The sequence below is a fragment of the Chlorocebus sabaeus genome, chromosome 15, assembly GCF_047675955.1.
Source record: "Chlorocebus sabaeus isolate Y175 chromosome 15, mChlSab1.0.hap1, whole genome shotgun sequence".
Lineage (NCBI taxonomy): Eukaryota > Metazoa > Chordata > Mammalia > Primates > Cercopithecidae > Chlorocebus > Chlorocebus sabaeus.
The window spans coordinates 56,967,813-56,989,107 of NC_132918.1; the positions used below are offsets into that span (position 1 = coordinate 56,967,813).

Here is a 21,295-nt window from a genome sequence, read left to right on the forward strand (position 1 = left end):
AGGCTGATCTCTCTTTCTTTTCCCCACAAAATGAGGCAAATAAAAAAAGATCAGCACAGTCTCATGACCCAGAGAAAGCCTTTATCTTCCAGAGGTTTTCTGTGCATATTCAAGTAGTCCACAAACGTTTTATAAATTAGGGAACATATTCTTCTCCAATCTACTAGTTACTATTTTTTTATTCTAATAAGCTGTTCCAGCTGTCTTTCCATGTAAAAAAAAAAAAGGCTATATTTTCACCCTAATTCTAAAAGGTTGCGTATTATGTCATCATGTGGTCAGGCCACTCTATTTGAATTCTGCCATTGAAAGGCAGGATAATGAACATGGAGTGGGAAGAGGGAGGTACAGAGGGACCCTGACCACAGTCCCTGGCTGCTTGCCTGGATGCTTCCTTCCATGAACACAGCTATTGAAGGTCTAGATGACCCTGACCAAACAGACACCTTGGCTTCTTTTCCTTTTCCTGGGACAGGCTTCCCTGACTGATGGGGGAGCTCCCATGACAGCAACTTTCAAATGTGTCCTGCATAGACACCATGTAGAGGGCAGACAACAGGGGGGCCAGGCTGGGCAAGGGGTGTGCAACTGGGGAGAGGGGAAAGGGCAATGAAGAGCACAGACCCCTCTCCCCAGCCCCACCATCCAGGGCAGCCCTGAGCCCAACAGCACCGGCACAGTCCAGTGTGAGGAGCAGGGCTAGTCTACGGCGCTCGGTTTTCCTCTCTGTGGGACTTAGGCTCACCTAGCTCAGGGCAGCACAAGTGAGAATTAAACAGAATCCCATGAGTGTTAAGTGAGTGAGATCAGTGACGTCAGCGGTTTCCATTAGCCTGAATGAGACAGGAAAAGGGGATCTCATGGAAAGGAGCCCTGGAGAACCCCTAAGGCTTTGGAGAGCTGACAATGCTAATTGCTTGGGGTGGGCCAAATTAAAAACAGAGGCGTGGAAGCGGCAGCCCAGCCTGGCAAGGGCCACAGCCACAGGAACCACAGCGCCCACGGGCCTCACCCAGGGTGTCTGGGACCCTCACAGAAGGGCTTCAAGAAGCAGCCTCAGCTTCCCCATCTGTAATATGAGAGGTTGAACTAGAGGGTCTTAAAGCCCCTCCAGCATCAGAAGTTCTGGGAGCTTCCCCAGAATGGCAAGGATATTAAAAGTCTTTGGCAGTAGGTCTTCCAGTGTGACTGGGTGCTGGGTTCACTAAGAAGTGAAGGCTCTGGGAGTCACAACCAGGGATGCAACCCAGGTTATAGGTGACACCAACCCGGTGCAACAGCATGACCTCTGTCCTGCTGAAAAGAACCCTGGAGGCCCAGAGCCCCAGGGCTGAGCACAGGGTGCTGGAGGCCGTCGGGCCTGGGCTTTGACCCTGGAACCCCCTTTTCCAGCTGGGTGCCCCTTTCCTCCATGGATGAAGGTACTGGCCTCTCCGTGCTTGCTGCCCACCAGTGCCCATGGAGGACAAGGCATGGACATTCACGAGAGGAAGATTCCTCTCCACCTGAGAAACAGCAGCTCCTGGTGCCGGGGAGCCCACATTCTACCTCTCTCTCACCTTAGTTTCTAGAGTCCCTCCTGCTGGCCAGACAGAAGGACGTGATCCTCAGGGGCCATGTCCTGTTTGCTAGCACAGCCTCTGGCCAGAGTTGGTCCTTCCCCAAGGGGCCTGGGAGAAAGGCCAGGTTTAGAGGCCAGCCGATGGAACCTGGAGACCAGCAAGCACTCTCGTTGCAGGAAACAACAGCCACTTGCAGGCTGAGCTCTGCCAGAAGCATTGGCAGGACCTGCCTCCCAGTAAGTGCCACAGCACCACCCAGAACCCCCAGAAGGAGACCAGCAGCATGTGGGGCCTGATGGTGGTTGCCCAGCTGCTGGCTGGCATCGGGACAGTGCCTATTCAGCCATTTGGGATCTCCTATGTGGACGACTTCTCAGAGCCCAGCAACTCGCCCCTGTATATCTGTGAGTCACTGGTTTGAAGAGGGCTTTGGGGAGGGGTGAGGTCCTGATGTAGCACTTAATGAGGCCCTGGGGGATTAAACTGAGGTCCCACCCTCTTTGCTTACAACCAGCAAATGAATTCAAAGGCCTGGGGATCAGACAGATTTGGTTTGAATGTCAGCTTTGTTACCTCCCAGCTATGTGATCTGAGGCAAGTGGCTGAACCCCAGGGCCCCAGGTTCTCACCTCTAGAAGGAAGCTGATATTATCTGTGCACTGGATGACTGTGGGATACATGAGATGGCATATGTAACCACTTAGCTGGTGTTGGGCACTGGACAGACCCTAAACCAACAGCAGCTACTGTTGCTGTCTAGTCCTCCAGGCACAGGCCAGGACACACATGTCTTCTCTGAGACATCCACTTAGGGGAAAGTTGGCCTCAAAGAAGCCCATGCAAAGCAGATAGCAGATGACCATGTGAATGCCCAAATCCTTCCCTTAGAACAAGCCACTTTGGGCTGGAAATGGTGGCTCACGCCTGTAATCCCAGCACTTTGGGAGGCCGAGGCAGGTGGATCACCTGAGGCTGGGAGTTCGAGACCAGCCTGATCAACATGGAGAAACCCGTCTCTACTTAAAATACAAAATTAGCTGGGCACGGTGGCGCACACCTGTGGTCCCAGCTACTTGGGATACTGAGGCAGGAGAATCACTTGAACCCTGGAGGCAGAGGTTGCAGTGAGCCAAGATTGTACCATTGCACTCCAGCCTGGGCAACAAGAGTGAAACTCCACCTAAAAAAAAAAAAAAAAAAAAAAATAGAACAAGCCACTTTGAGCATCCTCAGGGCCTATACTCCAGATGAGACGGACCACCCCACAGGCTCTGGCACCACAAGCTCCTCCGAGGGCCCCCAGCATTGCACCCACAGGGAGCATCACCTGGCATTTTTAAATGCTTTGGAGCCTGTTTCCTTCCTGGCAAGCAGGTCTCTTTGGAAGTTGGCTGGAGGTAGAAATATCCTTGGTTCTATATGTCTTGGAATCTTGAGTGGTTCTGGCCTTGCTGGTGGGAGATGCCATAGGTGTGGGCTTATCAGGCTTGGGGACAGATGGAGTGACATCTCAAGACTCTCCCTCAGCTTGGGAGCCCAGCACCACCAGACTCTCTCCATTTCTCTCAGTCTCCTTCCCCTTACTTCCATTTCCAGCCATCTTATTTGCCATCTCTGTATTTGGACCGGCTTTCGGGTACCTGCTGGGCTCTGTCATGCTGCAGATCTATGTGGACTACGGCAGAGTCAACACAGGTGAGTGTGTGCAGAGGACACCCACTCCCATCCCCAGCTCAATAAAGCAGCCCCCGGCCCCCTCATTCAATCAGAACAGAGAATGAAGCTTCAGATCCAGATGTGCTCTGCCACGTCCTCATTCATCCCTGCAGTCCCTCAGACAGCTAGGAGCAGACAGTGTGCGCCTCCTCTCTCAGGACCCACGCTGGCTACCGTGGGGAACAACCTGCTGAAGCGAACTCACTTTCTGTCCTTAAGAAGTTTGGAGACCTAGGGCAGGACCTCAGGTGTTGCCACCACAGCACCCATGTTGGTGGTGGCATTAAAAATATTCCTATGGTTCTTTGATTCTAAGATATTGCTAGTTCTTTTTTTAAAAAGAAACAAGATTTAATAAGAGCTCTTTTGAGGAAAAAAAGAAACACCATATAAAATATACACATGGATGATGACTCACATCCAGAGGGTATAACATGGTGTTTGACTGTGTGGGTGCTGGGATGGGACTGCCTGGGTCTCATCCTGGTTCCATCTCCTACTAGCCAAGTGATCTTAGGCAAGCGACTTTGTCTTTCTGTGCCTCAGCTTCCTCGTCTGTAAAATGGAGCTAATGACAGTAAAATAAAGTTGTTGTAAAGATCAGAACAAGCCTGATGTATATTAAGAAGTCAACAGTATGAGTTTGTATTCTTCAACAAGTGGTATGGATGAGAAGATATAGTTCCTAGACACTGGCATAAGTTCTGCGATAACCATTCAGGGAGCCAGCCCCAGGATGAATCAAGCAAGGGCTTCCCGCCTTTGTGAGCATGTCCCACACTACCCAGTCTCCCACAAGATGGGGAAGGTCAGCACCATAACAGAGGGACAGGCAAAGTGCTGTAGGGTGGAGAGTGTGGCGAGTGTGTGGGTGGGATACGAAGTTCCAGCTCAGCTGGAGCCGTGGCTGAAAGGCAGGACCGAGCCAGACTCCAGGAAGAGCACCCACACCAGTGCCCTGCACACAGGTCAGGTCACAGATATCTGGCAGGTGCTAGTTGCAACCATGCTGCCAGAGCCTAGACTCCCATCCCTAGGACTGTCAGACCACAGTGCCATCTGCATGGTGTCATTTGGCTGTACTTCAAATGAAAGTGGAAAGCCAGGGGGTGTCTTATGTCTCAGAATCAAGCCATCTCTGTCCTTTTGCTGGCACTTCCTGAATTGGTTCCTGGCTCTTGGTTGTCCAAAGAGACCAGCTACTGAGCGCCCAGTCCACTCAGGGCAGTGCCCAGGGATGCTTGTCATGATTTGACTGAACCGTTCTGCCACCTTCTCCTTCCCTTTATGCCTGGATAGTTTCTTTACACAGAGAAACACAATGGCAGACTTTTACATGTGTGCAAGAGAATTGCCAAGAGAAAGCTGCTCCTTTGGAAGCCAGGCAGCTCACACAGTTGATGGCTGTTTCTTTAGGCTTCTAAGGATTATGGGGCCTCCTTTGTTAGGGATCCATAAAGTTGGGAGGCAGTAGTTTAATGGTTAAGAGGGCAGGTTTGCATATCAGGAAGACATAGGTTTGAAATTGACCAATGAAATGGCACTTACTAGCCTTAACCTGAGGCAAGGGACTTAACCCCTTCTATCCTCAGTTTCTTGACTGGTGAGAGGTGGGCAGACTTGCTAGAAGAACCCAGTGGAAAACAGATGGAAAGCACGTGGTCTAGGGTCTGGCCCATGGTGTACCCTTGTGAGTGAGAGTCAGCTCCCTTCTTCACTACTCCTACCACGGGCTGGGAGTTGAATAAGGAGGTGAAGGTACTGCTCCCTCCTGCCCAGGGATTTTCTGATGCTCTGCTTCATGTGCAGTGGCCCTGGTCCTCTGGGAAGACCAATAGCTACGAGAGGGAATGCTGTTTTGACCAAGAATCTAGCTCATGGCTTGCCTCTTCTCCATCCTGGGAAGAAAATCAATAAAACTCCCTCTGATCAGAGGTTCTGTTTCCAGTAAGGTGAGATCACGCATTCAACAAACACTTGCACCCTTTGGTTTCTCTTCAGCTGCAGTTAACTTGGTCCCGGGTGACCCCCGATGGATTGGAGCCTGGTGGCTAGGCCTGCTTATTTCTTCAGTCTTCTTGGTTCTCACGTCTTTCCCCTTTTTTTTCTTCCCTCGAGTAATGCCCATAGGAGCAAAGGTAAGGTTCCAAGAGCCCATGACTCTACCTATTGAAGTTTAAGAAAGGGATGTGGGGGTAGAAAATAAATAGAGCTAAAAAGCTGCAGCATGTTAAGCAAATCCAGGGTAAAATCTAAACAAATTTCATGATGCAGGACCTCCCAGAGGCTTTGAGAGGTGAGGGTGTTGGTGAATTTCCAAAAGGTGGTATCTCCTCCATGTTCCCTTACCATGTTAGCATCTTGAGGATCAGGAGACCTCCAGGGAACAGTTTGGGAAACACTGAGCTTATCTAAATTGAGCTAAAGAATTAAGAGCCAATAAAAGCCAAGTCTGCGACCTGGTATAGTCAACTTTTACATTTAATAGGGCCTATCAATGTCTGAACCTGAAAAACTGAGGGATTTCTAGCATTGAAGAGTATGAGGGTGGCTGAGATTGGAGCATATTTTGAGCAGGGGACCTTCTGAGCATCTTCGTCATACCTACTGGGGAAAGGAATCAGGGCAGGATGAGAATGGAGAGCAAGGAAGAGAAGTCTGGGTAGGGGCTTGATGTCAAGCTGAAGGGTCTAAAGATTGTTCTAATTTCATGAAGTTCTGGGGCACTGCAGTGACTGGGTGGCTACTTGGGTGGCAATATGGCAGCTAGGTTGAGTTTAGAGGGTAGGGAAGGAATGGAGGCTGGAGATCTGAAGAGGCCAGTGCAGAGACCAGGTGAGAGATGGGGAATGCAGCAATGGTTGTCGGAGAGCTGGGACAGGGCAAGGATAAGGATAGACATTCCTAGGGGGGATGCCCAGAAGGGCTCAGCAGTGAGCTGGCTTGGAGGAGAAGAAGGAGCTAAAGTTTATGCCTAGGCTTCAAGCCCCAAAATAGAGCTCAATGTTTGACAATGAGGTATATAAAATCTAGGCCCAGCTCGGGGAAGAGGGGCAGGAATGGGAGGACCTCAGCTTGTCTTGGGGAAGAATTTCAGAGGTTGGCTGCACATCATGCAGGTGCTGGGGTCAGGCAGGGTTTGAATGCAGCTCTTCTTCTTATAAACCAGCTGAGTTGGCCAGGTGTGTAATCTCACACTTTAGGAGGCCAAGGCAGGAGGATTGCTTGAGCCCAGGTTGAGATTGGTGGGTAGGGAAGGAATGAAGTTCAAGACCACCCTAGGCAACATAGCAAGACCCCATCTCTACAAAAAAAAATTTATTTTAAAAACTTAGCTGGGCATGGTGTTGAGTGCATGTAGTCCCACCTACTTGGGAGGCTGAGGTGGGAGAATCACTTGAGCCCAGGAGTTCAAGACTGCAGTGAGCTATGACTGCACCACTGCACACCAGCCTAGGTGACAGAGTGAGACCCTGCCTCTAAAAAAAAATTAAAAAAATAAAAAAGCAATAAACTAGCTGAGTCATCTTTGCCAAGTTTCTTTGTTCCTAAGCTTCCTCTTCTTTACAGTGCTCCAGCTAATTAGAGTAGCGATATGGGAAGGAGTTGTGAGGAATGAGACAAAGCATGTGAATACTGGGCATGGGCCCAGCAGGGAGTAAGCACTCAGTGAATGGGAGAGCCTATTCCTGGCGATGAGTTCCCGGCAGGATCCTAATGCTGTCAGAGCCCAGGGGCCTCACATCTGAAAGGTAGTTCAGAGCTGCAGGGCCTTAAGCTGGAGCTGACAAGGTCAGAAGAGGTACGAAGGTTCTCTGGGGTAGTATACCCAAGAAAGTGCAGGTAAAGGTTTAGGACAGAGCCTTGAGCAGCACTCACCTTTAGGCTCAGGAGGAAGCAATAATCCCAGAGAGGAGATAGAGAGGGGGAGGAGGGTGGGACTGGAAACAGATGGCATTCTAGACCAGAGTATCCCAGAAGCCAGTATCCCCTGGAATCTGAGCATAGGGGAGAAGTGTAGCCATGACAGATGGGGGTGAGGAGTGGGGTCCAGGAAGACACCTTTGGCAACAGTCATGGGAAAGTTAGATATGAAATAATATGCCCACAGGTATCGTGGGAGGCATTGACATAGATGTGTTTTGATTGTCGGCCAAAACACCGGGCTCACGGAAATGTAGGTGTTGTTTGCTTCAAGAGAGCATTCTCTGGATGCCCTCCCATGCACACATGCCTGGGGCGGCTCACCTCCACCCAGCCTTGAGCCTCTGAGGCCAGAGACTCAAGGGCCCAGGGAAAGGTAGCTGCAGTGAGCCTGAGCCATGAACATTCACCCCTTTTATTGCCTTCAGAGGAATCCTGCCACAGCAGACGAAGCAAGGAAGTTGGAGGAGGCCAAGTCAAGAGGCTCCCTGGTGGATTTCATTAAACGTAACTGACCCTGCAGCCCTGGTTGGGCTGGCACAGTGCACGGGAGAGGATAATGGCCAGGGGACCCCAGCCCCTGTGGTATTGTATGTGGTAAGGGGCAGTAGGAGCAGATGGCCTGTAACTGGCCCATCCCCTAGGTGTGCCTGCAGCCCAGGGGTTCTGCCAGGGATCCTGGTGACCACTGCTTTGCAGGTACCAGGAGACCCAAACTGCACTGGATCAGTCACGTGGCCACCCCGCGGTCTGGTCCCATGTTCTTCTCCCACTTCCCCTCTTCCTTCTTGTGGGGTGGCAGGCATGTGAGGAGACTGTTTCCAGTGTTAGTCCTATTTCTATCTGCCTGCCACCTGGTTTCTTTTAGGCACTATGAGCATGTGGAGAGGGGGCTCGAGTGGCTGTATGCCCCTAGACTGGTCACAGAACATCCTGGTGCTCAGAGTCTGCCCCTTCCTAGAAAAGAGAGTTGCTCAGAAGGAGGGGGCAGGAAGGGGTGCCCCATGCTGGCTGCCACAGAAGCCGGCTCTTGACGACGGTCTGTTCACAGAGTTTCCCCGCATCTTTCTGAGGCTCCTGATGAACCCACTCTTCGTGCTGGTGGTCCTGGCCCAGTGCACCTTCTCCTCCGTCATTGCTGGCCTCTCCACCTTCCTCAACAAGTTCCTGGAGAAGCAGTATGGCACCTCAGCGGCCTACGCCAACTTCCTCATTGGTGAGTCCAGAGGGTACCGCAGGAGCCACGGGGCTTGCCTGGGCCAGGAGGCAGGCACTCCAGCCACCCATTCAGGGATGGGTGCAGGCCAGACCAGACACAGGCAGGGGCCAGAGGAGGACTGCCCAGGAGAAAGAATTTTAAGGACAGTTTTCCTGGTTGGCAATCTAGAAAGTTCTTGGCAGATTTCTGACTCCTATCCTTCCAGTCAGGAGTGGGTGGAGGCTGGGGGCTGCCTTCCTCCCTGTAAAGGGGCTGGAAGTCTGACAGCTTCCCAACGGCCCTGACACCATCAGGGACAACACAGGAAAAGAGGGAAGGTTGAATTTGAGGTTAGACAAAATGCCTCCTGGGTTTTCTCTTCTTCTCCAGGGACCTGAATATATTTGCTTTGGTTAGAGAGTACACGGTTTAGTGATTCTCAACCGAGGCTGCACCAGAGGCTCCTCTGGAGAGCTTTACAAAACACAGATGCCCAGCCCTACCCCAGGCTAATGAAACCAGAATCTCTGGAGGTGGGGCCCAGCATTAGTATTTTTTCAACTGTGTTGAGAACTACAGATGTGGTCCCACCAAGTACCCTAGGAAATCATTGGGCCCAACTCACAGGTGAGTTTAACCATATGGAGTTGGCAAGGTGATCAGTGCATGAGATTTGAGGGTGACTCCCGTGTATCCCCTGGCTGGTCCTTGGCTGTGACTTTACCCCTCAGGCCTTCCATCTCTGACAGGTACATAGGGGTCATCACTCTCGTGTTGCTAACCTCATGTGGTCCCATGCAAAGAGGCCCCAAGGAATGAAAGGTGCTTAATAAATGCATATTCAACCCACATCTCTTAAGCTGCAAGAACCCCACTTCTATATTCTTTGTATAGGCAAGGCAATCCTGTCTCAAGATATTTCTCTAGGTGTGCCTGGCAAGCAGTAGATGCTCAATTAATGTCAGCTATTTATATTACAATTTAACATACCAAATGTTCCTTCCTGAAGCCATGCTTCCTTCTCAGTGATCCAGCTCACTATTTGTAGCCCACATGCAGTCCCAGGCCTGTGCACCTGGATCACCTGCTTCTTTTCACTTATAGGTGCTGTGAACCTCCCTGCTGCAGCCTTGGGGATGCTGTTTGGAGGAATCCTCATGAAGCGCTTTGTTTTCTCTCTGCAAACCATTCCCCGCGTAGCTACCACCATCATCACCATCTCCATGATCCTTTGTGTTCCTCTGTTCTTCATGGGATGCTCCACCCCAACTGTGGCCGAAGTCTACCCCCCTAGGTAATGGGAATAAGGGGCACAGAGATCCCCTTTGCTAAGGCCAGGGCCTAGATCTGGCTGTTATACATCTTCCTTCCTGCTTCCTCAACTCTCTTCTCTGCTGTACACATTTTTTTTTTTTTTTTAAGACAGATTCTGGTCTTGCTCCATCACCCAGACTGGAGTGCAGTGGCGTGATCACTGCAAACTCCACCTCCCAGGTTCAAGTGTTTCTCCACCTCCCAGGTTCAAGGAGTTTGCTCACTGCAAACTCCACCTCCCAGGTTCAAGTGTTTCTCCCAGGTTCAAGCAGTTCTCATGCCTCAGCCTCTCAAGTAGCTGGCCTTACAGGTGTGTACCACCACACCCGGCTAATGTTTGTATTTTTAGTTGAGGTGGGGTTTCACCATGTTGGCCAGGCTGGTCATAAACTCCTGACCTCAAGTGATCTGCCTGCCACAGCCTCCCAAAGTGCTGAAATTACAGGCGTGAGCCACCCCGCCCGGCCCACTTTTGATCTGATCTCTCACGTGGCAACTTAGAAAATCAGGTCTTGAATGGTATGCTCCATTATGCGAAGAGATCAAAGGCTCTTACTGGGCCACCAGCAATCAGGGTTAGAGTTCTGTTTTCTTAAGAAGCACCAAAAACTGATTTGTTTGATTTCAGGATGAATTTGTAGGGCTGTGAGCCACAGGAACCAGGAAATAAGCTATGTTTAGCATCAGCTCTGTGCTGGCTAGAATTTCAGTTTCATTGAGCTGCTGAAGAGAGATGAAAGGAGACTTGAAAAGACCTGGAGAAGAATAATGAGAGTGATGGCAGACTTGAAAACTTAGGGCAGGTGAGGAGGAGGGCAGGTGAAGTCTGCCTGTGGGTCTGCAGACAGCCATATGGGTCACAGTGTTAACTTGGGCTTTATGTTCAGGAAGAGCTTCAGAGCCCTGTGAGGGGGATGAAGCCAAGCAAGGGGCATTTTATTATTTTTTTCCTGGGTGCCACCTGTCAACAAGCTTTTTTTTAGACTTTGCCTAATAAAGTTGCGACATTTGGAGATGCTGTACCTTTTAGCCCTGGTATTTTCTCTATTTTTTTTTTCTTTGAAATGACCTCCTCTGTCTTTGGTGGGTGAAGGAGAGAAGGGGTTTGAGGGAAGGGAGGGTTGCTTGGGGTAGGGAGCTCACCCCTGGTCTGTACGGCACTTCTGCAGGCTGACTGTGGACTGAGAAAAGTCGAGAAGCCTTTGGGCCTTTTGGCAGCGTCCACTGGGAGTTTAGCACATGGCTTTGTCCTCAGACAGGCCTGGACTCTATGCCAGTGCTCCTTACTAGTTGGGGGAGTTACTTACCTTCTCTAAGCTTTGGTTTTCTAATCCACAGAAGGCGAGTAATTCACTGTAGACTCATTGTGATGATTATGCATGTGCCCCCGGGCACAGCGTCTGGCACATGAGATGAACTCTCATTTGTACAGTTATACTAGTGAAATGTCTGGACAGTGGTTTGTCAGCCCCTTTCCCAACCCTCCCTGAAGAAGGTCATGAATGTCAGATACCGGGGAACAGTGAGATCAACCAGTGAAAGCTCTGGTTGAAGCTCAAGGGGATGCAGTAACCTAGGCAAGGTCTACATTAAGCCAGGAGACAGAGAGCTAACTAAATCCTGGATTGCCTCAGCGGTCCCAGCCACTGTTTTTCAGGCTGAAGAAGAGGGAAGGCAAATATTGTCTGTGACCTGCCCACTGCAGCTGCCCTTTCTGATTGGTTGGTTGTCTTGATCCCTACTGTGGCAGGGGATTCACCACTCAGGCCTTCCCAGCGCATAATTAGTGGATTTGGGCTCCCAGTGGCAGAAGAAATGGAGAGATGCCGTGACCACTAAACAGTGGCAAATTCACTGTTGGCTCCACCAGGCATAATCCACATCCCAGGGTGGCACTGGCCCAAAATAAATAAAGATGCACAGACACACTCATCAGGCCAGGAACTCACACTGGGCTGGAGGGTAGGGTTTTTCTTTGGTCTTGCTTTGTTTGACTCCCTGTTTCCTCTTTTGCTGGCAGCACATCAAGTTCTATACATCCGCAGCCTCCTGCCTGCCGCAGGGACTGCTCGTGCCCAGATTCTATCTTCCACCCGGTCTGTGGGGACAATGGAATCGAGTACCTCTCCCCTTGCCACGCTGGCTGCAGAAACATCAACATGAGCTCTGCAACCTCCAAGCAATTGGTAAGGGCAGCCAGGGTCCAGAGGCAAGAGGAGCCCCACAGGATCTCGGAGCTCAGTGCATGCCCTCAAAGACGGTTTCTCGGCTCCAGGATAGGCGGGGCTCCACACACACACTCATTACCAGCATCCTGGCCTCCTCTGAGCCACATCCAGCCTCTCTCTACCTCCCTACCCCTGGGGTCATGACCAGATGCCGACAGCCCACAGTCAATTAAAGACTGGCCGACCTCCAACAAATTCACATTCTTGAGGCCTAACTACTCAGAGCAGAAACCAGTCAAAGCACTCCTTCAGCTGAGGCCTTTGAGCCCCATCCTGAGGGATCCTCACGGGCATCTCTGGGTCCTGCAGGCTGGCCGTGGCCCAGATAAATTGAGGGCATTAGCCTTCTCTGACATGGACCTGGAAGGGTAGAGCCAGAAGCAGTAGCTGAGGGCATTTGGTTCAACCCCTCAACTCCCAGGTGTGGCCACATGGCTGGCCTGAAGTCATGCAGCTATTTCGGGCTGACCTGGGACTTGAACGCAGGGCTCTGCCTCAGTTTGGGGCACTTCTATTCAAAGCCATTTATCTTCTGGCCACCAGCCTTCCACTTGGGCAGCCTCCATTCACTGGACTCGCTTGGCAAAGTACAGTCCATTTTTCTGTGGCTCCACACCTCCTAGGATCAGCCAGCAGCAAACTGACTTGAGTCATTTGTTTAGTTATTCAATAAACAGAACACTGGGCACAGCCGTGAGTGCTGAGGATGTGATAGTGAGCCCATCAGACAAGGTCCCTGTTCTCATGGAGTGTGCATTCTATCAAATAAACACACAGGGTAATTCTAGAAAGTAACCCATGCCATGGAAGGACTTAATAGGATGGAGAGTTCCCAGGGGCCTCCCGGAGGGGGTGACATTAGAACTGAACAATCAGAACAGAATTCTATGCACACCAGGAGCAGTGCATTCCAGCTAAAGGGAGCAAGCAGCAAGTACAAGTCCCGTGGGCATGAATGTACTGGGCACGCTGTAGGAAAGAAGAGAAAAGGCCAGGCTTGGTGCTGCAGGAGGAGTGTCACGCCCAGCTGGCCAGGGAGCAGGCAGGAACCAGAGCCAGGCGGGCCAGGCTTAGGAACTGCTGAGCAATGAGAAGACTGTGCAGTTAACGTAAGCTAGGAACATGCCTTATTCCCTTAAGCCTGTATGGAGGAGATGGGCAAGGCTAGCACCTAGTTACCAACCTCCTCTGAAAGGACAGGGCAAGGCTGCTGCCACTGCCACCTCCGCAGGCAAAGGAGCGTGGCTCCCAGGCAGAGGAAGGACAAGGAACTTGGACAAGATGCTCTTTGAGTTGCCTTCCAGTTGTGTTGGCTTCTGTGGTTTTCTTATCTTTGTTAACTTACCTCTGAGTCACCTACTTCCAGAAATAATCTTGGCAAGTTTCCCATAATAGCATACGTACCTCAAGACAAAAATCCATTAGCAAAATATCAAGAAAAAAATCAGTAAATTATAAAGAAAAAAAGTTTCTATTTAAAAAAATCTAGACCGAAGAGCGTAATAGCCATATTGTATATAACTAACTTTGGAATTTCCTAGGGGCCAAGTGAAGAGGGTGCATAGTTACCACTGTTGGCAGAAGGAAACATACTAGTCCATTAGTTCCAACATTAGTCCTGTAACTGCTTGGACACTGAAATTGTCACAGGCTGGGCCATCTGACAAGGGCAGCGAAGGAAGGTGAAGACCACCAGACAAGGGCAGTGGCCACCAAAGTGAGTTGGACAACAGTATTGAGCCATATGGACTTGCAGACTTGAGATAGGGGCCTCCTCAGGAGTCCCTTCTAGGCAGAAGGAGTTTCTTTCAGGCAGGGAGCTCCAGCAAAGGCCTGACAGCATCAGAACTCAGGGAATGCCACTGTGTTCCCGTTGCCCTCCTACTGGTTATGCCTACCTCTGCAATAAACACACAGACAGCAAAAACAACAATCTGCAAAACCGCCACTGCTGGGCACAGGAGGCCTGGCCCAAAGGAGAGCCCTCCTGGACCCCTGGCTCCAAGCTGGGGGTGGGGGGCCTAGCCTGGCAGTGTTCCCGGGCATCCAGAGGCAGATGTGACTTCTGGAGGAGCCCAGCCCATCCCAGAAGATGGTTTCTGTTGCCCAAACAGTGACAGAGGTGGGACCCCTGGGCCAGCTTGAAATCCTCACCTGGCCTCCTCAGCCTCACCCAGCTTCCCTGGGAACCAGATCCAGAGAACACAAGGGTTGAAACCTAAGTCTCCAGCAAGAGCTGGTGCAGACCTCTGAAGTGTGTGAAAGTGAAATAATCACAAAGCTTCCCCTTTTCCCCTCCCCTTCTTCTTCAAGATCTATTTGAACTGCAGCTGTGTGACTGGGGGATCCGCTTCAGCAAAGACAGGATCGTGCCCTATCCCCTGTGCCCACTTCCTGCTCCCGGCCATCTTCCTCATCTCCTTCGTGTCCCTGATAGCCTGCATCTCCCACAACCCCCTCTACATGATGGTTCTGCGGTGAGTGGCAAACCTCTGGGGGTCTGGGGCGTGGCTTCTCCTTCCCCACAACTCCCTTTGACTTTGCGCTTAGTTGCCTGTTTCTCATTTCTCCCCCCTTTCCTCGCCCTCAGAGTCCTTTGAATGACAATGTGCAATGTTCTTTTGCTGAGGGGAAATAATAATAATGGCAACAGTGCTGGGAACCCTGCCCTGGGAGGCGCTGTGCTGAGCTCCTCATTGCAGGGCCTCATTCAGTCCCACAGCGTCCGTGTGACACAGGCCCTGTTGGCGCCTCCACTCTAAACATTGGAGGTTAAATCACAAGCCTAGGCTGGGCGCGGTGGCTCATGCCTGTAACCCCAGCACTTTGGGAGCCGAGGCAGGCGGATCATCTGAGGTCAGGAGTTCAAGACCAGCCTGGCCAACATGGCAAAACCCCATCTCTACTAAAAATACAAAAATTAGCTGGGCGTGGTGGCCGGTGCCTGTAATCCCAGCTTCTTGGGAGGCTGAGGCAGAAGAATCACTTGAACCTGGGAGGCAGAGGTTGCGGTGAGCCAAGATTATGCCACTGCACTCTAGCCCGTGGGACAGAGTGAGCCTCCGTCTCAAAAAATAATAATAATTTAAAAAAAAATCACTAGCCTAGTATGGCAGAGCCAGTGAATGGCTGAGCCACTTGTTGAAGCCAGGCTGCCTGGCTCCACACCTTGGAAACGCCTGTAGGTTTGCTTATTTTTAAATTCTAAAAGAAATGAGAAGAGCAAAGAGAATTTAGTTGGATGCATAAAAGCAAGGCAGGAAAATGTGGAAAGTTTCAGAGTCAGAGTGAGGGCTATGGAAAAGGATGAAAATGAGAAAATCCTGGTATGATTGGCTCCAGGACCAAGTCCTCAGGTCAGGAAGGGAGTGGCTGGGCAGAGCTGGAGGGGAGGAGCAGGGCGTCCCGTTACAGCTGGCAATGAATGCCTCTGAGCTTTTCACTGGGAATGACCCGCTCTTCACCTCACTGGCTGCAAGGAGAAAACAACAGTTGTACCAAATTCACCTAACCCACCCCTGCTGCCCTCCCTCCTGTCCTCACTCACCTCACAAGTAGAGAGGGCAAAAACACAGGATTTGGACTCCCGGTGCCAGGATCAAAGTCCCTGCTCTGCCACATACTGGCTGTGTTAGGGTGTTGCCTAGCCTCATTGAGCCTCAGTCTCCTCATTCATGAAATGATGATAATGATTATCGACCTCAAAGGGTTGGTGTCAGGATTACATGGTAAATTGCTTTGTAAATATAAGGTGTTCTATATATTGGTTAATTATCACTATTAATCAAATAACAATAATAATAAACAGCCAGCTAGGTGTCTATGACCTATTTTCCCCAGAAGGCTCAGAGAAAAGGAAGGAGCAGATGCAGCCACTTGTTGGGATCTGGGATTTTACCCTATTTATAAGTGAGCTATCAAGTTAGCTTGAAAGCTATCAGATCAAATACTATCTCAAGGATGCTGGCAGAAGAGGTGAGACTCCTGGGTCAAAGACAAAATACTTTATGACAGCACAGAAAGCACAAAACTTAGGGTGTGTCAGTTATCCTTGCCCCCCAAATCCTACAGGGATGACACAGAGAGGCCCAGGTGCACACTTTGTAAGAACACTGAGCATAGAAGAGCCGCCACTTCTACGGTGACCAGTGAGCAATGCTGCTCCTGGTCTTGGAGGAAACGTTAACTCATGCCTCAGGGTTGCTCCTTGCAACTACAACTCTGAGAAACGGTGCAGGAAAACAGCAGTCAGGACCTTGCATTTTGAGCTTACTCAGCAAGAAGGTGCAGGGATGCTTGGAACCCACAGCGTGCTGCCTTCCCTGATGCCACCGTCACTCCCTTCTCTGCTGCTCCCCATCCTGCACATTCAAAGCACTGACACCTTCACCTGAGACTCTTCAGCAGGCTTCCCTTCTTGTACCTTGGGTCAGATGGACCACAGTGGACCCTCTAGCCCTGACATAAAACTACACAAGGTCGTGATGAGGAGATGGGCCAGGGTAAGAAAATCTCCCTGGCAAGTCCCTCTACAGCAGGGAAAAGGGTGATCCCTGTCAAATCGCCTCCCAGGGGACTCCTGTCAAATCCTGAGGACGAGGAAGTCAGGAAGAACAGAGCATCATTTCAACCACAGGATGGGCTTCTCTAGAAAAAGCTCTCCTTTCTAGGTCGAGCAGGGGTAGGAGGTGGAGAGGAGGCCCCCGGATCCCACAACGATTTAAAGATAAATCCCACTGGGAAACATGACAGAATTGATGCTATTTAGTGTGAAGAAGGAGAGGCTTAAAGATGACTTTGTAGGCCGGGTGCGGTGGCTCACACCTGTAATCCCAGCACTTTGGGAGGCCGAGGTGGGTGGACCACCTGAGGTCAGGTGTTGAAGACCAGCCTGGGCAACATGGCAAAACCTTGTCTCTACTAAAAATACAAAAGCTAGCCGTGCGTGGTGGCGGGCGCCTGTAGTCCCAGCTACTCGGGAGGCTGAGGCAGGAGAATTGCTTGAACCTGGGAAGCAGAGGTTGTAGTGAGCTAAGACTGAGTCACTGCACTCCAGTCTGGGTGACAGAATGAGACTCTGTCTCAGAAAAAAAAAAAAAAATGACTTTGTAGGTGACCCAAGCATTATTTGTATGAGTCCTGGCCCCCAGTTAGCCATGGGAACACAAGCTGGAAGTGAGGGCTAGCTGAAAATGTGGAAGGAGAAAGAGGTCAGAAAGCCAGCTTTCATTCAGGGCCACATGGGACAGAGACTAGAAGGGGCCCAGGACCTCAATCAAAAGCCAAATTAGGGTGGCCAAGTCCCATTTCATTGAGAATGAGTGGGCCCAGGGCAAGGGCCAAGACAAGGCAGGCATCTATTATGAACTGGACCACTGAAGGGATCTGTAGGCACAACAGGATTTGAGACACTTTACACTGGGGGGCCCCAAGGGGTGCCTCTTCCCCTGCCCCAGTGAGTATTTCTCTCACGGGACCATCCCTCAGGGGCTGGGCAAAGGTCACTATCCAGTTTGCTAGCGGAACTGTGATGGTGGTGGTGAAACAAAACAAAGGTAGAGGCCTGGGGATTACTTCTGAGCTCCCTTCCTCACTGTCCCCTAGTACTGGAAGCTCTTCCCAACAAGCATCCACTGGGAGTGTGTGTGCTCAGAGCACAGAGAGTCCTGGAGTAAAGTCACTCATCAGGTGCCTCTGCTGGCCAGCTGCTGGCTCCCCACCTTGTGTGGGGGTGTCCTCTCCCTCTCTCCACTCCCCAGCTGGGATGGCAGGGCTGTCCCCCGCTCTCTCTGAATCTCCTTCCTTAGCCAAACACATTTTCCTCTCTTGAAGGAAGATGGTTAGGGGCAGGACCAGCTACCTAATTTGTAGGACCTATTGCAAATGAAAATGTAAAGCCCCTGGCTCAAAAATTAAGAATTTCCAGACAGCAGCAGCAGAGCATTAAGCCAAACATGGGACCTTTCTGAGGGTGGAGTTGTATGCACACACCCAGAGCCAGCCCGGGGTAGGGAATTCTTTTAGCTGTGCACAGAAGCCTGCAGCCCAAGGGCTCTAATTACACTTTGCAGCAGGGCTGTCTTTTACTGGTATAAGATATTCTGTGGGAGTTGTTCAGACCTGCTGCTATCAACACACCCACAGCATCCTTCTCTCCACTCCTAGCGTCTACTGCCCTCTGCTTCTTGAAGGGGGCTCTGGGCAGCCCTGAAAATCACACAGACCAGTGGTTTTCAGTGGTACATCAGAATCTCCTGGAGGTAAAATACAGATTGCTGCGCCCCATCCCCAGACTTTCTGACTCAGTAAGTCCAGGGTGGGCCTGAAAATCTGCATATCTAACAAGCTCCCAGGGGATGCTGATGATCCAGGGACCACGCTTTGAGACCACTGATGTAAAGAACTAGATCATTCAGCCCAGGTGAACCCAATCACCAGAGGGCTCGGCTCGTCAGGCCACATGAGGGTTGGTTCTGACCCGCTTTGAGGCTGGCTGTCCCTTACCCAAGGGATCGTGCAGCCCTGAATCCTCCTGCTGCTGATTTGCTGTCTGTCTTTTCAGTGTGGTGAACCAGGAGGAAAAGTCATTTGCCATCGGAGTGCAGTTCTTGTTGATGCGCTTGCTGGGTAAGTGTCTAAGACCCCTCTTCCCAAAAGTGGCCCCAGGCGATGGGGCATCCGAGGGCTATGGGTGCAAGGTAGCGATGGAGGAAGCACCATCTCATCTCCATGGCAAAGAGAAGCTGTGCATAATCAACAGCAGATGCCAAAATCCATGTGGACGGTTTCCCAGATTGCTTGAGGTTAGGAAAGACTCCATCTATGGCATTCATTCCTAACTAAGTTATGTAAGAAAAATTAAAAGTGAACAGCTGAGAATACCTAATAGAGTGTTAAAGGCAGGTATTTTTAAATCTTTCTCCCAAAACTCACTGTAGGAACAAAACTTTGCATTCCTGCCAAGCCAGAGCAGCGGCTGAGCCCAGCCCTGGCTTCCTTTCCATTTACAAAATTCACTCCTCCTAAAACTATTCAGCAAATGTTTCTTCCACGTGGGGCCCTCTGCTGGTGAGTCCTGCCTGCCCTCAAGCAGTCCAGAGCCCACCAAAGGAATGGCGCTGTGCACAAGTGATCAACAGTGCCCCGCGGGAGGGCGAGCTGCTTGAGACAGCAGGGGTGCTCTCCCGGGGTGCCTGGGCCGAGGGCTGGGGGCACAATGCAGGTCTGTTCCTGGACTGCTCACACTGGCTGTTCCTTCTTGACACATCTGTACACTAGACTTAACACAAGGCAGTAATAGAGGGATCCTTGTAAGGTCAGGCACACAGAAGTAAAGGGACCTAATTGAACTGAAGATGTATTAATTAAGGGTGCAAACTACAGAGGGGAATGTGGAGACTCCAGCAAGAGGAACTTCAGTTACTATAAGGTGTCATTTCTGACCATAAATGCTGAAATGATGTATAGCCCACTGTGCCTCAGTCAACACCACACCCTGCGGTGAGAGCAGCGGCTTCCATCCCCATTTTGAGATGTGTTGGTGATGTTCCTACTGGGGCCAGGTGAGCGGGAGCCCTTGCTGGGCCCAATCCAACCCCAGGTTGGGAGAAGTGTTTGGATGATGGGAATGAACCAGCTTTTTCAGTGGGATTTCTTGTTCCTCTAGTCCCTGCAGAGCCTCTTTAGGCCCTGCTCCTGCTGCCTGCATTATAAACAGAGGAAGCAGGGCGGCAGGATCTACCTGTCCTCCCAGCAGAGGCTCTGTTGTCATCAGAGCTCCTTATTTTCCTTTATAACTTAACTTTCTCTAAAACTTCTGCTGGGAAGGAGACCTCACATTCCTCTCAGCCCATCCAGCAACTAGGACAGGCTCTAAAGAGCTCTTTCCTGCTTCCTCCAGCAACCTTGAAAATGACCTTGAAAACAAGGACTCTCTCAACTCTCTCACACTGCTCGAAGCACTTGCTGCTTTTGTTTTTCCATTTGAGCTCAGATAACTCAATGTGGGACCACAGTGAGAAAACCCAGGACTGGAGGGGTTCCATGTATCACCCAAGAACACAATCCACTCTTGGGTAGATAAAAGGACTTCCTATTACAGGTTTTAAATTAACCATTGGGATTGGGTCGACAATGTTTCTGGACTTTGTTTCTATGCAGGGAAGTGTCATATGTCACTCTGCCTGGCCAGTTTTCATCCCTCTGTTCACCTGGAGACTTGGGAGTAAGCAGGATTTGAGTGGAGAGGCTTCTTGTAGTTTCCCACTTGTGGGCAGCGCCACAAGTGGAATATTGTCTGTCTTTCTTCTGGAAGCAGTTTCTCACAGGGCCCTAAACAAAGTTTGGGAGGTTGTTCTCAGCACCCTGGTTCTGAGACTGGGATGGGCCAGCCTTGGTGTAAATCCTGGACAAGCCCCTCCCCAGTCCAGTAACTGCCTAGAGCTGTAGCTAGTGGTACACTACGCACGGGTAGTGTAGGCGTCCAGAATATTTAACAGCCAGGAAGGCATAGCCCCTGCCGAGCCAAATCTTAGCACTCAGCTGCTGGCAAGTTCGGGGGCCCGGAGAAGAAGCTCTGAGAAGCCAGGTATTGGGAGGTCTGCAGAGGGGTACTGTCTAATCCAATAGGGCAGCTTGGTGTGGTGGAAGTGCATGGGATTCGAACCTCCATAAACCAGGGTTCAAAGTCCTGCCTTGACTTCTCTTGGCTATGTTACAGTGTCCCAGCCAAGAACCCCTTCCTCTTCACTAAAAAGTGGGCACCCACACCTCGGGGCCAGTGTGAGGACCTGAGAAGTCCATGCCTGGAGAGCCTCCTGCCACACAGTGGAGGCCCATGTGTCTCCACTCCGAGCTGACCTCAGAACTATGTGGGATGTCTGAGCCGGCATCAAGGTGATCCCTGTGACTTACTCTGCCTTGAAACAATGGCCCAGGTCCCTTTTCTCTTCTAAGCCTTCTGGTGAAAGAGAAATTCAGGCTTCACTGAAAGCTATTCTGCTTTCCAGAGTCACTGTGAGTCCTATGGGTGCAGCAGAGCCATTCTCATATATGTGAACCGTGCAGGGGACTTGGCTCCCACATCCCTGCTAGGCACCTCTGCCTGCAGTTCCATCTGACCAGGGCTTTCCGAACCCTCTTCCAGCCTGGCTGCCATCTCCAGCCCTCTATGGCCTCACCATTGACCACTCCTGCATCCGGTGGAACTCGCTGTGCTTAGGGAGGCGAGGGGCCTGCGCCTACTACGACAATGATGCTCTCCGAGACAGGTGAGGGCCCAACACGCATGTGTGTCTCGGAGCCAGGTCCTGGGCTTGAGATGACAGTAGTCATATGGCTACTGTGGGGGCTGT

The 21,295-nt window shown here is 51.0% G+C and overlaps 1 protein-coding gene across 1 annotated transcript in view; it reads left to right on the forward strand.

The window, feature by feature from the left end:
• SLCO2A1 (solute carrier organic anion transporter family member 2A1) overlaps window positions 1-21,295 on the forward strand; it is an 89,748-nt gene that overhangs the window by 65,187 nt on the left and 3,266 nt on the right. Inside the window, exons 4-13 of the mRNA XM_008009077.3 lie at window positions 1,739-1,966; window positions 3,159-3,257; window positions 5,280-5,416; window positions 7,631-7,709; window positions 8,254-8,418; window positions 9,505-9,694; window positions 11,735-11,900; window positions 14,256-14,419; window positions 18,505-18,569; window positions 21,088-21,211. Of these exons, the coding sequence (XP_008007268.1) occupies window positions 1,739-1,966; window positions 3,159-3,257; window positions 5,280-5,416; window positions 7,631-7,709; window positions 8,254-8,418; window positions 9,505-9,694; window positions 11,735-11,900; window positions 14,256-14,419; window positions 18,505-18,569; window positions 21,088-21,211 (1,417 nt within the window). The remainder of the gene's footprint in view (window positions 1-1,738; window positions 1,967-3,158; window positions 3,258-5,279; window positions 5,417-7,630; window positions 7,710-8,253; window positions 8,419-9,504; window positions 9,695-11,734; window positions 11,901-14,255; window positions 14,420-18,504; window positions 18,570-21,087; window positions 21,212-21,295) is intronic.